This window comes from Aptenodytes patagonicus, chromosome 3 (assembly GCF_965638725.1).
Source record: "Aptenodytes patagonicus chromosome 3, bAptPat1.pri.cur, whole genome shotgun sequence".
NCBI classification, from domain to species: Eukaryota; Metazoa; Chordata; class Aves; order Sphenisciformes; family Spheniscidae; genus Aptenodytes; species Aptenodytes patagonicus.
Window position 1 is genome coordinate 61,232,760 of NC_134951.1, and position 18,486 is coordinate 61,251,245.

Sequence of the window (18,486 nt, forward strand, 5' to 3'; positions counted from 1 at the left end):
ATACTATCTGAAATTTTGATGAAAAATTAAATGAACCTCTCTAAGGAATGGCACAAATATATGCATTCTGCCTCAAAATGGTGGAAGTGCTGGGGGAGGGTTAGCTGGGGATGTTGTATGTGATGCAGGTAGGCTTTAGCATTAGAATTCTTTCATAAGCCACAGGCCCAAAATACTTGTATTTACTGGGCTCTTTTTAACTTCCTATGCCATAGAACCAAGAACTGAAAGTCGTTAAAAAACTATATCTCTAACTTAAAAACACAAGCAAATGATTAGAAGCTGTGGGCATCTGATGCAACACAATTGAGCTGAGGGGACTTAATGAGTTACTGATTAGAGCTTAATTTCCATAGCTCATTCGTAGCCAGTCATGATATAAACCACGGTTGCTTAATTCTCCTTCACTGCGATTTAAGCTAATACTCTCTTCTTCCTTTGGAGTGAACTGAGAGCCTGTCACCATGATTCAGCTGGTGAGTCTGTCAGTTGAGTGTGACCCCAGTGCACTGGGTGCCCCTGTGCTGCCCAAGGGCCCTGGCTGGCGGGGGCCGTACATACCCACTTGTATGTGTGTGCCTGCGTGCACTTTAATTTATATCAATGCAAAGTTTTGATTCTGTATCATTGTGAGGTAGTTGTGGTTGGGTTTCTTCTCAAGGAGCTTTCCGAGGAAAAGCACTTTGTAATTTTCCATTTTGGAGTTTGTGTTATAAATCATCTTTTGACTGGTTTCTCCTTTGTGGTTCCTGTCTGAAATTTTAGTCCAATTATATACTTTAAGAATCATCTCAAAATGGTTTTCTTTATCCTCTGGAAATTCAATTCTTAGATCCCTCAAGGTCAGTAACACTGTTAACCTATTAACAACCAGCCTCTGACAAGAATCTGGAAATAGTTTGAGCTATTCCAACTTGACAGTATACAGGCTGATTTTATTTTGTATTTATTTTTAAAACGGCAGAAGTCTGGAAAAAAATAATGCATTAGTAAAAATGGTTCACTGTAATTACATGTAACTCTTCTATAATTTTATCAGTGATTACGTAAGATAATCTGTCTATGATATTTTATTTTTTTGGAAGCCTAAGAAGATGATCTGGTGGATGTTTATTTGCCAACATTAGGAACTGACTCTCCATAACTCTACATTTTGGGTTCACTGCATTATTAAAATGGACTTGAATTGAAACATACTTTTCTTTTCTTACCATAGTGTACTTTTTCATCCAAAGCATCCATTTTTCCTCTTTCCTGTTCTCATTTCTTGTTCAGAAGAAGAAGAAAGAAAACAGACAATTCTTTATTTATTCCTAGACTTTAAAGAGGAATATTTCTTTGTCAGACCTTTTCTTTTCTCTCTGTAATGTCCTTGAAACATCATTAAACGTTTGAAGCTGGTGGATATGATTTGGAGAAAGAAGTGCAGTTGTTTAACCAAAAATTTTAAGTTTTTACAGTCAAGGGAAAAAAAAAGTTTCAAAATCAGGTCTATATTTTCTTTTGCTATGTAAGGAAATCCCTTATGTTTATGGCATCTGTGGAAGAGGAGGAAGCTACCCAATACTGTTTTTAATAGATTTTGTTGGTACTTTGTCCTACTTTTCACTTTTCCCCTTTTAGAAACACAGACCCAGTGCGATCTTTTTTTGAGTAACTGCATGTAGGAAGTCCATATTGGTTTTCTGTTTGTTTGTGGGTTGTTTTTATTTTCTTTCCACCTTCATCTCTTCAGGAAGTGGGAATAAAGATCTAGTTCTGTCCTATATTTTCTATTTGATAAATCTGCAATGCACCTTGCTGCAGTAGTCTGATCTTCTAAGGAACAGCAGCTGTGTTTTTGCAGCATTTTATCTCTGCACAGCTTACCAGAACACTGCCATTTCACATATCCAGCAGTCCCCACAAACAGCTGATTCCTTGGAGTGACAGGAGAAAGTCTAATAGCAAGTCTGCCTATGGCAAACATGAGGTAGATACACAGGGACAGAGGTGGTGCAGACTTGACTCCTTGTTCTGCAAAACCAATATTTACACACTGCTTTGTGTGCCATGTTTTCCGCTAGGTCCCCCCACCTGAAGTTTCAACGTGGCCACAAAATCTGAGGGAGTGGCTGCTTGGTACTGAAGAAATAGTCATCAAAACAAAAAGAAGTACATTGGCGTGTGGGAAGTGAAGATTTGCACAACACAGCCCCATAAACAAGTTTAGTGGAACTACTGCATCTTTTACTGAAAAAAAGTAAAAAAACCCCAAAACAAAATGTGCTTGATGTGTGATAGTGTAGTTTCCTTTTAACCTAAACGTGCAGCAGGAATATTAGGTTTTGTACTTTTTTATATAATCAACTACTGTGCTGCAATTTTCCTCTATAATTGGCATACTTAACTGTGATTTCCTACTAGTTGAATGATTTGCGTCATCCCTTGTATTTTTTTGCTTGCTGAATCCCTACTGTTACTATACTAGAAGCTTGTACAGTCTAGACTCTTTTTGCTACTGCTTTGCTATTGTCATTTACTCTTTGTTCAGCTGATGAAAATAAGAGCTCTGTGCTCAGATTTAGTGTTTTCCATTTGTTACCTGTTTAACAGCACTTTAGGCGTAGCAGGTCTTTTGCTGATACCTCTAATAGACTTCACACGGACCTACATAATACCGCTTTATGCCACATGTTGGTCTTTTTTATATAAATGACTATGTCAGTAGTCAAGGAAATATTTCTTAATGATAAACTTAGAAGCACAGGGAGTCTGAGATTTCATGAAGTTCCTAATAAAGCTTGGCCCTCCTTTTCTTTCTTCATCACATTTTCACTATTAGAATATTATGTCTTGGGATTCTGGGAACTCTTCCATAATGCTGCTTTGCTAGGGAGAGTTGTAGGATAGCACAAATCAGTTCATTAAGATCTTGGATGATGTAGGACCAGAATCTCTTTCTGTCAATAAATCTGTAAAATAAAATGCTAGGCAAAATACCAAGACTGCCTATAAGCTGGATGCATTGTGTGAAAGGAATCTTTGTTGTAGAGAGGAATTCAGTGGTCGACATGAAACACAACTTTCAAATTCAAAATGATATGACTGACAAACTTCCCCAGGGTTATTTTGAGAATCTCTATCTTAAAGTTCAACATACGCCAGTAAGTACTATATAATTAACACTCTTTGGATTTGCAGTGCTGGTATAAGCGTAGGCTGGCTTTTTAATGGCAAGTTTTCTTACTTAATTTCAAAAAGAAATTGTTGGTGTGACAGTGGACTGCAGCATGAAAATTGAAAAATTCTCCCATAGCTATATCATGCAAGAACAATGGTGAACAGTAGTTAACTATTCATTGAGTACCTGATCTCAAAAGGTGTTATTTTTTAAATGAATGCAGTGTGTGGCAGATACACCTAATTCAATTAATCCACAGTATAATATAAATTGAGTAAATAGTCACCTGTCATTTAATGTAACTTTACAAAGAAACAGCCTGCTTTTTCTTTCTTTCTTTTGTGTGTGTGGTGTCAGCGTAGTTGTTGTTGTCATTATTATTTTTATTTTTATTTCATTTTTATTATTCACACTTTCATGAAACGCATCTATTCATCGTTCCAGTTAGTGAAATTGTTGGAATGGTGTCAAAGAAACTCCTTACCCTTTCTGTTTAAATTCACTTCACCATTACATTGCCTTCTAATATTCACATAAATATTATTTTTATCAAAACATGCCATTCTGCCTATGGGTTGGGGTGCAGTGCTGTATTTTGATATAATGTCTGAACACCAATTACGGGACACCTACTATTTGAATTCTGAAATGATTTCTACTGATACTATTAGAAATGCAGTTTTTCTACTTTCTGATCTATCTGCTTGGAATGTTATTGCTTGAAAACAGTCATCAACAGCCCAAGATTGTGCCTTAATTCACTTTTTAAAATTAAGTATCTAGAGAGTCGTGTGTAACAGCTTATACTTCAGCTGATGTTTGTGACAGTGGGAGGAGGTAAACTAGAGTCATTATCAGTAGAACCAGGTCAAAAAGTTGCATGCATTTGTTTACTGGTAAAACCCCACTGACAGGATAGCTGGGGATAGAGGGAAGAGAAAAAATCAAAAGGTAGGGAAATAATGGAAGTACAGAGACAGGACTAGGCTGAAGGATGGTGTTTGTCAATGGGAGCGAAGTAGCTGAGATGTCATAAGCCTGCCACTTATTTTCAGCACCGATACCCTAGAACGTTATAGCATTTGCTGGTGTATATAACAAAATGATTTGTGTTTCTCCTCCTGCAAACATACCATCCTAGTGAACGGTTTAGTATCTCGGTAGAATTGCCCATATGAATATTTTAGCTAACTGAATATAACTCAGTAAACTGTCAGTGAGGAATGCAGCTTTCATTAAAACAAGGTGAAACATTGCAAACTCATTCATTTTACTGCTGACAGAAGTATTTTTTTTAACTCAGGGCAATTAGCTTGGGTATGGGAAGGGGAAATGCCCTAATAGATGTTTTCTGGTCTGTTCTAATCTATTTATGCCTTTGCTTTTTAATCATAGGTTTCTGTGCTCGAGAGGCAGATATTTGACTTCCTTGGTTATCAGTGGGCGCCCATCCTGGCAAATTTTATACACATTATTATAGTCATACTTGGCTTATTTGGAACCATCCAGTATAGACCTCGTTACATAACAGGAGTGAGTATTTAATTTTATTTACTTATTTTGATGTGCGTGTAAAAAAAAAAAAAATTAAAAAAAGTGTTCCAAACTCTATTGCTTATAAATCAAATAGAAATCTTATCTTGGTTTAACTTTCTTCTGTAATATTTTACATTTACTTACTGTGTTTTTGAGACACCTGCAATAATTAAGTGGTAACAACCTACAAAAGTTGAAAGTCACTATGCTTACAAACTACGTGACAATATGAACTCTCAAAAAGTGAAGTCAGTTTAAATAATTGCAGCATCCTCAGAATTACAGGGATTTAGAGCTAGAATAAATGCTAGCCATAACTTTCCTAGGTACACTGGACCCCCCCAACAGATCCATGATTTATTAGAGTTACTCATTATTGTTATTAATCATCATTGCTGCAGTGCCTATCTGTTATGTATATCCCTCCTAGAAATTATAGTCCAAGTTGAAAATGAAGTATGAGAATATGGTAAGAAATGCAGGTTTGATGGTTACGGACCGAGGGCTCCAGAATAAAAGTAAGGATTTGGACCTTTATATTTTTAATCCATTTCTTTTCCTTATTCAGCTACCCCTCATACACAGACTCAGTATTGCTGTAACCTTTACTGGTTACCTTTACTGGTACAATACAGTATTAATGAAATCCTCATTTCATACTCTGGGTTTAGCTTTTTCCCCATTTGTAGATCTATAAAGACAGAATAACAAATCTGAAAGCCATCGTTCAGAACACCTTTTGTTAGAAATACATTTGCATAACAATATTTCTATCAAAACTGACTGCTAATCCAGTTAAAGCTTGTATACTTTTCAGAGACAGCAGTCAAAAAGATTTGCCCGTACACAACCATATTTTCACATCAAATGAAAAAACTCCACTGAATCTGTACCCACTTCTGCAAAGTCTGTTTCCTCTTATACTGTTCCCTTATATACCAGTAGTCACTCAGGAGATAGAAAGGTTTTGCTTGTACCCCTGTGCTACCATCCATATTGCAGTAGTGTGATGCTACCATTAATACATTAACATTTGTGTCTCTGTTTCTATCTCTGTGATTTCCTATATGCAGAATATGTGTGTCCACATGTATAATGTCTTTATGCATGCACACAATTTCATATATTCCAAAACATATATTATCAACATTGAAAAATATATTGCAAGCCTTCAAAATTTAGTCACAACTCTGGGAGTCACGTGAATGTGAACTGGAGTTTTCTTCTTCCATTTCTAGTGCTTTGACCAGCACAAAAGACTTGAAAATAAAAAAAACAATATTCAAGCAAGTGTCAGTTAAATAAAAAGAGTAAAAAGCTCCATCCCAAGACTATTCCAAGGCATAAAATGAGCATGAGCATAAAATGCTACCGGAGCTAAACAAGAAAGCTAGATTTAAATGGCCTTTTCAACAGGACTACAGAAAATTGCCTGCTACAATGATGAGTGCATTGTGAATGGGGAGGAATACCTGCCTCATAAATAGGTACCATTCATATGAGTTTCTGGATGATACTGTTTGTGCCACACCATCCTACTAATTTTCACACATATCTTAGAGCTCCCCCTCACCCTCACTGTGTAGCCCATCTGGCTTTGTGAGTTTGCCTCCCTGCATCCTCTCATTGAACTGGATAGAACCAATCTAAGATCAAATTGTTTGTCTTTCTCAGATTTTATAATAGACACCTGAATCTGCCATCTATCACAGACTGCTTAGATAAGGAAACAATGATGAACTTTCATCCATCATTTAGTTGGATCAATAGAGGAGTGCTGTGATTTTTTCATTTCTACTGCTGCTCTCTTTGGAGAGTATCTAAAGTCAGGATGAGGGAAATGGTACTGGAGGGAGAGATAAGGGAATGGCATCCTTTTCTTCAGTTCTGCTGGACCCAGAATAGGCACCTTGTTGAAGCTGGGCAAAACTCAGTGGTGTCACCTGACATCAGGAGTAAAGTTATGAGTTCAAAGGCAAGAAGAAAGATAACAGCCTATAAGCCTGCAAGGGTGTAGCTATGAGTTTTTTGGGTGAGTGGATGTAAATACTGACTTCAATAGATTCTGCAAGGGTCAATCTATCTTGAGTGGACCCTATAGAACCCTTAATCCACAATCACGTTAGTACCTCAAGTATAGCTTGCTTCAACAAGACTACAATAAATTTCCTTTTTACTGTGCATGCTTCATAAAGGGTATCACAAAAATGTTTTCCAGAGGTTGTGAATCATAGGTTAAAGAGAGCAGGGAGGTTTTAAGGTGAGATTTAAAGAAATTATTCAGTGGCTTAGGGAGAAGAGGAAATAAGTTTTAGACAGATGGGACACCACAAGTGAAAGTGTGTCCTTGAACTCGCAAGAGTCACAGGGAAGTTTAGAAGTGGACGAGGGGAATAGGTGACTGTGTGGTTTCAGGCCTTGGAAAATAGTTCAGATGACATGGGATGCAGGAGTTGTGGTGGACAAAAAGGACAGGAAATTGAAGTTTATTATCATCAGAGGGGTTAATCTTAATATAGGTTTGGCAAGAACACTTTCATTTTTGCTTGTAAACCTAAACCATTAACCAATAAAAGAGCAATTGATGCAGGAGGTGAAACATCTGTTCTGTGGGTGGGAATGAGTGTCTTTTCAAAGATGTTTTTTCAAAAGACAACAATTAAGTAAGCCTTTTTTTTGTGAAAACAATAATGATAAAAGGACTGCTTAACAGCACTATGCTGAAACAGAGAATAAGGATTTCAGTAGAAACAAAGGTTAGCCAGCGTAATGACTGAGATGTAAATTTGTTTTTTAGCAGTGCTGTCATAGGATCCATCAATGCAAATGCCTGAGAGGTAATACCAATGCAAATTATTAAGGGTTCTGGAAAGAAGCAATGTTTTTCACCTGGGTAGGGCTCTGCCTGGAGGCTCAGTTTCTCCCCATTCCTTCTATAGAGGGATTCCAGCTGTGCTGATATGCTCAGCACATATTCCTCACTCTACCATGGATTATTAGTCACCTGACTTATCTAGTGACCTTCTACAATGGAGTAACTGCATCAGTAGACAAGGGAAGAACTATGGATGTAATCTATCTAGACTTCTGTAAGGCCTTTGATATGGTCCCCCACAGTATTCTGGCTGCTAAATTTGAGAGATATGAGTTTGACAGATGGACTGTTAGACGGATAAGAAAGTGGCTGAATGGCCGCATCCAAATAATTATACTCAATGGCTCAATGTCCAAGTGGAAACCAGTAACGAGTGGTGTCCCTCAAGGGTCCGTACTGGAACCAATAGTATTTAATATCTTCATCAATGACATAGACAGTGGGATCGAGTGCACCCTCAGCAAGTTTGCAGATGACACCAAGCTGAGTGGTGCGGTTGACATGCCTGAGAGACTGGATGCCATCCAGAGGGACCTTGACAGCCTTGAGGAGTGGGCCCATGTGAACCTCATGAAGTTCAATAAGGCCAAGTGCAAGGTCCTGCACCTGGGTCGGGGCAACTCCCAATATCAATACAGACTGGGGGATTAATTGATTGAGAGCAGCCCTGCAGAGAGGAACTTGGGGGTACTGGTGGACAAAAAATTGGACATGAGCCAGCAATGTGCGCTCGCAGCCCAAAAAGCCAATCGTATCCTAGGCTACATCAAAAGAAGCGTGGCCAGCAGGTCGAGGGAGGTGATTCTCCCCCTCTACTACACTCTCCTGAGACCCCACCTGGAGTACTGTGTCCAGCTCTGGGGCCCACAGTAGAAGAAAGACATGGACCTGTTAAACTGGGTCCAGAGGAGAGCCACGAAAATGATCAGGGGGATGGAACACCTCTCCTATGAAGAAAGGCTGAGAGAGTTGGGGTTGTTCAGCCTGGAGAAGAGAAGGCTCCAGGGAGACCTTATGGTGGCCTTTCAATATATAAAGGGGACTTATAAGAAAGATGGAAAAAGACTTTTTACAAGGGCCTGTAGTGACAGGACAAGGGGCAATAGGTTTAAACTGAAAGAGGGTAGGTTTAGATTGAACATAAGGAAGAAAGTTTTTACAATGGGGATGGCGAGACACTGGCACAGGTTGCCCAGAGAGGTGGTGGATGCCCCATCCTTGGAAGTATTCAAGGTCAGGCTGGATGGGGCTTTGAGAAACCTGATCTAGTGAAAGATGTCCCTGCCCATGGCAGGGGGGTTGGACTAGATGACCTTTAAAGGTCCATTCTGATCAAACCATTCTGTGATTCTATGAAAGAAAGAGAGTAAGGAAATGCCACTGAATGAACTGATGTTTTCTGGTTCCTGCATTATGGAAACCTTTGGCAATCTCATCTACTGTTCTCTTAACATTTCTAGAAAGCATTCTCAGACTATATAAGAAGGACAAAAAGTCCCGTTTATACTGAATGTCATTCTCCAAACAGAGGAATCCACCTGACTGGTGAAGCCTGCCTTATGGTTCTCCAGTGCTACAGCGATAGCACTGTAAAATTAAGTACTTCATTTCTTCACTACCATGGGAAGAAGATAAAGGAATGTCTAGTGGAGCTTGACAGTGACATAGATAGAGAAAAACTTTGAAATGAATTATGAAATATAAGAATTTGAGGACAATCGTGTCTGGGAGGTAGATTCCACTGTAATTTCCACTGCTTATTTGTACTTTCTAGACCTGTTATATTTACTTCTGCTAGAATTAGTTCCAACAAAAAGAGAATTTTTGTACAATTCTGTAGGTTTTATAGAGCAGTCTTATAGACAAAGCAAGAGTGATAAGAAAGTGAAAAAGCATTTGCACTGAAGAATAAATTCTCCTGCCTTGAGCATAAAGTGAAGATCCAATACCAATAAGAAAGAAAACTTTTAATCCAGAAGGAATTACCTTGTTTCAAACCTGTGATAGTAGGAAATTGTACAAATTGTTTTCTCGTAATGACCTATTCATTGCATAGTTCAAGTGGACTTCGGTTGTGTGTGAAGCAAAATTATGCAATGGACAACGTTACTAACATTTTCCCAGGGATTAATTTATTCTGTTCTAGTATTTTCTCCTCTTAAACATAATCGTAACTCCCCCTAGTAATAGTGAACATAATAGGGACTCATACAGACCACAATATACTAGCAGAAGAGAACAAGGATCTCAGCTTGATAACAAAGCAAATTTGCAACCTTTAAGAGCAAAAAGAATCTTGTACAGGATAATACCTGGTCACATTAAGTCAGGGAGAAAAGGATAGAATATTACTGGTACATTACTTAACACGTAATTGCTGATATATATTAAAAAAGAGAAAAAGGCAATTACCTTATGTCTGAGCTTCTTGCAGCATCATCAGTCTGCCAAACCATTAGGCCCCAGAGAGTATAAATGAGTTAATCTATGTCTTTTTAAAGACTAGACATTGTCAATGGCTTCAACACCCCTAGTGGGATCTACTTAATGCCTTATATGACAAGTAGCCCTGAGTCTACCAGGTCTGTTTTGGAGTATTTCAGTTGTATATTGCAATTTAGTATCTTCCCTGTTTTTTAAATGTTTAAAGTAGTACATGAAAGCGTGCAGCAGTTCATATGTCATATGTACATACCAGGATACTATCAAACAACATAAACCATGACACAGAAAACTGTAAAGCCAAGAACAGCAGGGAATCTGCGGTTCTAGAGCCATGCTCTCTGAGCTACTTTTTTGAATTTTAAAGACAGGCTCTGTATAGTTAATGATTTCACCAGATTTTCTGGTGAGAAAACATTTCAGGAGATGGTTTTGCTAAATCTTGTAAGAGAACCAGTTTTCAGTTCTTCTTCCTGATGAAACAGTTATTTATAGTAAAAGAAAAGGATTCTTATGCTTAACATGTTCTAATAACTGAGTTCTTCTGAGATTAATTTACCTTATTGACCTAATCTGATTTATTTTCCAAATAGTTATTTTATTTAAAATAAGAAAGTGCATGTACTCAAGCTCACTACAGGAATTATTAAAAATATATATTTTACTTCTGCTTTCTTTATAGCTGTTGGGAAAAAAAAATATATATATAAACCCATTTAATAAAGAGGAGGATGAAATGAAATGGAATTGTCATTGTACATTCTGGCCAGCCTGCAGGGAACAAAGCTCTTGAAGTCTATGAAGTCAGACTCCTACCTGAGACTGCTCTCTATAAAGGGATTTCTCAGGAAGTACTTTTGTCTCCATTCTGAGACAAAATATTCAGTGCTTCACCTTAATTGTACTTACGTGATGATTTACTGTGTTGCAACTAAAATGTAGACATTTATTTATAGAAGGAGGCACATAGTCACACAAATGACTTCTATGCTCTACACAACTTTTCTGAGCAAATGATAATTTGAGGACATAAGCAATAATCTTCGGCATAATCATTTTGAGCTAATGCCCAATAATACTGTAAGTACAATTAAATAAATAAAGACCTTGAACATTTTAGTAGCAGCTTTGTCTGTTGGCTGTCACAGGAGACTGTGAATCAGGATACTGATTCTGTTTCAAAATGTGCCATTGGCAAGATGTTTTGTTTGCTAACATGTCATTCAAGCACACATAATGATATTCCTCAGTTTGTTCCTTGATTCAGTAGTTTGCCATGGATAATAATGAATGTGAATGTTTATTCTGTAGTTTGTATCTATGCCCTTTCAATGTATTCAGTTACTGAATACAGTATTGCTAATACTCAACATAGATTTCTGGTAATTTTAATTGTAAATTAAGCAACAAAATAGTTAGCTAGATAAATAAATAGATGTTATATCTACCTATCTTTTGAAGAAGACCAGCCTCTTAAACTCGCATTTCTGGCACAAGTGTGTTTGAAAAAACAGAATTTCTTTTCTGCAAATATCACTAATATCAGCAACAGAATGATTATTTTTTAGGATATTCTGTCACTATATTTACTAAAATCTTTGCTGAATGTCAACCAAAAAGCAAGCTGAACAAGACTGAAGTAAATCCACTTAAAATCGGAAATGGTACTTGCAGGAAACATTTTTCATTATCCATGCTGTTCTCAGTGTAAAATTTCCAGGATTTATTAGTTTCAGTCAGGTTGAAAATATCGTGACGTAAGTTGATTTGTATTTTAGTACTTACAGGCCAGCTCAAAACCAGGAAGTGCGTGACCACAGAGGTTGTATTTCCATGTTAGTAGAAAAATCTGTGTCAGTAAAAACTTAAGTAATGGCTAAAAAGTCAGAGGTAATCCAAATGTATATATACCCACTGGAAAAGCTAAAACAGAACAAAAAAGAGAGGTGTCTCAATGACAAGCAATAAAAGAGAACGTTGACAGAATAGTAATTTCCCCAAATAGTAGAATTCCAGAAATTAAGCACTATATAGTGAATGTGTGTCTTAAACAGGGAGGACAGAATAGCTATTTTATTCGGGAAGTGCATGTGTATAAAGAAGTTCTTACACTTGGGAAAGAAATAAGTAGAGATACTCATCCAGTAGTTTCAAGTCACAGTAATATAAGCACACCACCATTACATTTTCAATCAGAAAGATCAAAAAGATTCAGAAAATACAAACTATACAAGATCAAGGAGATGATAGCATCTCACAAAGTGGTCATTATGGAAAGCTCTGTCTGCACCTAAATAGAAAAACTGCTCAGTCAGGCCAAATTTTAACAAAATAGTTCCTCAATACTTACTCATTTTATTCTTGGGGGTGTTGATTAAAAATTAGTCACATAGAAAGTTTGCCTTCAGTTGAAAGTAAATCAGATGAGTTTGTTAAAAAATAATTATAACTGAGTCATTAAATAATAGTGACTACAATATTAGTGGTCATTGTGCCTCAGGAAATATCAAGAAGCAAACTTTTATTACTAATCCTCATCTTGGTGAAAAACGGGGAATAAAATCTTGATCATAGTTTAGGATCCCCAGAGACTCCCAAATTAAAAAGGAGACAAAGTAAAGGAGAAACAGCACACTCACATGGCTGCTTAGTAGAGATGGTTAACTAAAATAAGCATCTCTGTGAAGAGTTTGTGTCTGATGAAGTAAATTAAAGAAAATTACTAAAATTATAATACAGCATAGGACTGTATAGAAGTAAGAAAAAGCTTTGAAGAACAAAGTACATGACGAAGAGTATGAGGACAAACAAAAAAGTACAGAATAAAAACAGAAAACTTAAAAGACCACTAGTAAACCTTCAAAATGAATATTGCAGAACCATTTTTGGGACACTCCGGTAAAGCTCCAAATCATAACATGAATTAAGACTATTACAGTGCTGGAGAATCCACCTCGACCCTGAATTAACCCCAAGTTTCATTCATAGTTTCATTTTCATTATGCCAGATAAATCGATGCTAAATGAAGCACTGGTATTTTATGATATAGTAATTACTGCATAGGGGCACTTTCATGAAATGCTTTTCGTGCCATGAATAGCAACGTGAATTCTCCTTAGCACTTTCCATGATAAGTATCCAATATCATTAACATTCTTTTCATTACCAAATTTGTACTAAATAGTTTGGTTGAGGGATGCTTGCTGTTTGTCGAAGCTCACCTTCCTAAAAAGATCCTTTGTCCTGGTCACCTTTTCAGTAATCCTCTTTCAGATCTTGTCAGTGTTTTCTGAAATATCTCCACGTTCAGAAATACCTGGAGCAAGAACGTGTTATTACAACTTTTTCTCTTAAAAATTCTTATAAAAGATTACTGATAACAATTTGGATGTCACAGAAGAGTAGAGATTGGGATTCTTTTCATAGTCTGTCCTTTCATTACTGGATGTTACCTCCATAAGAATGACCTTTGCTAACTGCTATTTTATTGGACAGTTTTGCTCACTTCTGGCAGATGCTGTGAAAAATCAGTAGGGATGTAAGTAGAAGACTGCCCTTTGGACTTTAAACAACATTTGCTGAAAGGGATTTCAATTCACAGGGAGGTGTGCTGTTTAATAGACTGCTTTTGCTGCTGTTGTGTTAAAAGATTAGACTTTAGTATGTTGTGGATTTAAATGTGCTTTCATTTATATTTAAAAGGACAGGCTCAGCAGTTTACTTTTGAAACTGAATCTAGCCTACTTTATGGTAGGGGTGGGAATGTGAAGGGAGTAGAAGTTAGTGAATAGCTAGCTGGTCAGTGTCATAGGTGTGGGGGTTCAACTAATCCAAATTTTGAGTTTAATGCCTTGCACACATACAGAACTTGAACAAAGAAAAGCTTAAGTATTCCAATGGTCAAAAAGTCATTCTTTCTTTATGCTTATTGGTTAGTTTATTGATGGAGTATTAAATATCAGTTTAAAACAGATAGTCTGCTTTTTTACCTGATAATCAGTCCAGAAAGCTAATCTAGGCTTTGATTACACTGGGCTTTTGACTTTGACTTCTCCTTTTAGAAATATTTTGGTAACTTGCAAGAGATCTCAACAGATTTCAAATTCTCCAGCCCTTCAGATTCAGCTGAGCCTTGGGCAAATATGTCAGAGAATCACTTCTAGTATAACATTATACAGAGTGCATCTGTCTTGACTGTATGGAACTAGATGAAAGAAGGTAGCCTACAGTAAATTTCTCTGTCATTTTCTGCCTTTTTTGGCTCTTGACTTTAAAATTTTCATACTATTTAGAAAAAAGACCACACAAAGTAATTTTTTTTTTTTTCATAGAAATTATCTGAGTAAAGTTTGACTACTTTCATCTTCTCTCTTCACTGGAGCATATTTAGGTGTGAGGCACTGAGGTACAAAAGGATTAAAGGAAATTATGAAAAGGAAATTTCTTCTGTGTTCAGAAAAGCTGACCCAACTTCTCCTTAAGAAAGTGTAAAATATTCTTTCAAGATTAAAGAGTACCTAGACAGTTAGTCTGCCAGCTCTAGGGAAGCACACTGGAAAAATAAACCCCTGTTGATTGGAGAACTAGTCGAGACATAAAAAGGAAGTTATCCCAGTTAAGAGATCCTAAGTCTCTGATTCCTCTAAGTTTTGTATGGGACATTACTTTTTCAGAAGTCCCCTACTGTCAAAAACAGAGTTCTAAAGAAAAAAGGTGTACCAGCCCTCTGGAGTTTCATTGTAGGTAATTGAGTGAGAAGCTGTCAGACTCCAAGAGGCCTTTTAAATAGTAAACATTTTGAAAACACAATAAACTCTTCTCACTGATTTGAGCATGAAGCCTATTAGGTTCTTAGAGCCACTGAATCTTGAAAATTAATTTGGGATGTTTTCAGAAAATATGGTGAAAGACAGCCTGGGCAAGACTCCAGGACAGAGTTTACTTCAACAACAGTTCTGCTTGGAGTTTTGTTTTCTTTTAGATTGAGGTGGATTTTCATTAATTTTCAGACTGTTTTTTTAAGTTTTCCATTACAACAAATCCTTTTAAAGGTACTTAGCTAATACTATTTTTTAAAGTGATATATATGTTGAGCAATAGAAGATGAAAAATTATAATTTGCATCATATAATGAAGTACAGCATTGATTTCCAGGAAATTTTGTGCAGAACCTGTTCAGTGCATGAAGCTGTCTGATATTTTTAATTTAAACCCTTAATTATTAGTTTCATAGCAGGTTTAACTGGTGTAGAATTCAGCTACATTCATCCTTTCCTAATGCTTTTATCTTCTTTCAATGAATCGTATTCACATTTAAAAAGTAACCATTCAAAATGTCTCTCCCTCATCCATTCCACAGAAAAGGAAGATGGTTTTCCAGGGAGTCTCCACTGAGGAGTACAGTTCCATGTAGAACTGCTAATAACATATAACATATTTTCTTTTCATTCAAACCACAGAGATCACTAACAGAATCCCTGGAAAGGTGCCAAAACATGAGATTCCTCTACATTTAATTTTCTCTTTCTTTAGAATAGATCCTCTGGTTTGTCACTATAAGGGCAAGTGGGTTTTATTCTACAGTTTTTTTGTGGTTGGTTTTGGGGTTTTTTTAAGAACAAGCAGCTCTTTCTGTTAAAATAATGTCTAATTGGCACTTTGTAGTTGAAATACTATAAAAAGCATGGAGAATGAACGAGTTAGCTGATGATGTTTTTAACAGATACTCAGAGGAAGAGATTAGAGAGAAAATCCATGGGTTTTGCTACTGCTACCTAAACTGCGGTTGAAAGCATTAAAATTCTCTCAAACACCCAATAGCTCTGGCCAGCTAGAGATAATTAAAAATCAAGCAAGGATAAGGTAATGTTTCCACTGCTCTGAGATGACCTCTGTAGTTCAGTGCCAAATGTTTCTCTTTATCTGGAGTAATCAGATTTTCTTGTATTTCCCACAGTTGCTCCTATACCTGTCACTAGGGATTTCCACGTTGTTTATTTAATATTTTTTCTAGCTGGCATATATCAATTACTGCTGACATTCACTTTCTAAGAGGTTATAGCTCTATCTTTTTATCTTGTACGTGTTTATAGCATGTATTCATGGAGTATCTGTCCACCTCAGAGCTTTTAATGTCTCTGTCCTTGTGTCACACTGCTGAAGTAGGGATGTACTCCCCCCACCGCTTTACAAAGTGGGAAGTGAAACACTAAAAGACTGAGACATTTTCTCAGTACCAAAGGAAAGGCTGTGACAGATCAACATAGAATCATAGATTCACAGAATCGTTTAGGTTGGAAAAGATCTCTAAGATCATTGAGTCCAACCGTTAACCTTGCACTGCCAAGTCCACCACTAAACCGTGTCCCTAAGCACCACATCCACACATCTTTTAAATACCTCCAGGGATGGGGACTCAACCACTTCCCTGGGCAGCCTGTTCCAATGTTTCACCACTCTTTCAGTAAAGAAATTTTTCCTTACATCCAATCTAAACCTCCCCTGCCGCAACTTGAGGCCATTTCCTCTCATCCTATCGCTTGTTACTTGGGAGAAGAGACCAACACCCACCTCGCTACAACCTCCTTTCAGGTAGTTGCAGAGAGCGATACGGTCTCCCCTCAGCCTCCTTTTCTCCAGGCTAAACAACCCCACTGCCCTCAGCCGCTCCTCATAAGACTTGTTCTCCAGACCCCTCACCAGCCTCGTTGCCCTTCTCTGGACACGCTCCAGCACCTCAACGTCTTTCTTGCAATGAGGGGCCCAAAACTGAACACAGTATTCGAGGTGCGGCCTCACCAGGGCCGAGTACAGGGGCACGACCACTTCCCTACTCCTGCTGGCCACACTATTGCTGATACAGGCCAGGATGCCATTGGCCTTCTTGGCCGCCTGGGCACACTGCCGGCTCATGTTCAGTCAGCTGTCAACCAACACCCCCAGGTCCTTTTCCGCCAGGCAGCTTTCCAGCCGCTCTTCCCCAAGCCTGTAGCGCTGCATGGGTTTGTTGTGGCCAAAGTGCAGGACCTGGCACTTGGCCTTGTTGAACCTCATACAGTTGGCCTGGGCCCATCGATCCAGCCTGTCCAGGTCCCTCTGCAGAGCCTTCCTACCCTCGAGCAGATCAACACTCCTGCCCAACTTGGTGTCGTCTGCAAACTTACTGAAGGTGCACTCGATCCCCTCATCCAGATCATTGATAAAGATATTAAACAGAACTGGCCCCAAAACTGAGCCCTGGGGAACACCACTTGTGACCAGCCGCCAACATGTGAATCTATTTTTCTCAAGTTACAAGCCAGTGCTTTATCCACTGCATCCTGCAAACATAGAGATGCTCCAAACTCTCTGTAAAGTCTAGGAATAAAGATTGGGATCACAGCTACTTAACAGTGTGGAATACTTCTGTAAGAAAAAAGAATAATAAAACAGTCTTTGGACAGTATCTCTCTCACCAAGGGAAAAGTCTGCTGATGCCTCAAGCTGTCTTTGTGATAACTCTTTTGTCAGACTCAGTGGCTGTTACGATGGTGGCTGGGACCCGTAGTTGCACTCCTTCCAGGAAGAGATTAATATATTTTAATTAACAGCTTATACCACAATGAGGTAAGCATTAGAAAAGAACAGGAAATATCACCTTTGGTCCAAACTACCTATCCAAGTCTCACATTCCTCTGCTCTGCTGCCTCTCCTTGCAACACGCTGCAGGTTCAGGGCTTGTTCTGGAGTGCAGTCACATAACAGCTCTGCTGCCACTCCTCTTTCTGTTCCAGCTCCGTCTGTACTCCTGCCTATGTCTTCCTCTATTCTCTTCACTTTGATTCAGCCACTAATCTCTACACGTATATTTAAAATGACACTGAACTGCATGTAGCTAAAATGAAGCTGTCTGTTTTAAATTAAATGAAGTCTGAATAACAGTACTTACCAATACGTTGCACTGAAACCCAGTTCTTGTTTTGGCCAACTGATTAAGATTTAGGCAATCTCAGTCATTCAGGTGAAGCCAACTTTAGTCATAGTTGTTTTATATTTCTGCACAGGATGACCTGCCAGTACCTGGAGTCCGTCCTTATCTTTTTTCCCAAGAGTTTTTTCTAGGCAATGTGACTGGTTCTCTTTGTGAGTTTTATTGTCACCCTGAGGTTATACTTCAGGAAAGGTGCATTGAGAATCACACAGAGATATACTACACTATTCATTTACAAATCACCATTTCCAATTTTGAGAGAAGATGGAGATGATTTTCTTCAGTCATATTCCAAATGTGACTTTTTCTTTGCCTTCCAAACAAGAACCTACATAAAAATCTTTCTGTAAAACTCTGTGTCAAAAATCTCCATTTCAGAACTTCAGAGATGTTTCTCCCTTCCCATCTGTACTTATCTTTTTCAATTTTTAATGTTTTCATTATGATTTTCAACTCCTGAAGCTCCGCAAGAAAAGGGACACTCTACTTTTTTCAAGCTT

The 18,486-nt window shown here is 37.9% G+C and overlaps 1 protein-coding gene across 1 annotated transcript in view; it reads left to right on the forward strand.

Annotated features, from left to right (window-relative positions):
- Positions 1-18,486, forward strand: part of NKAIN2 (sodium/potassium transporting ATPase interacting 2) — a 563,371-nt gene that overhangs the window by 243,677 nt on the left and 301,208 nt on the right. The window contains exon 2 of the mRNA XM_076333525.1: positions 4,559-4,696. Coding sequence (XP_076189640.1) covers positions 4,559-4,696 — 138 coding nt within the window. The remainder of the gene's footprint in view (positions 1-4,558; positions 4,697-18,486) is intronic.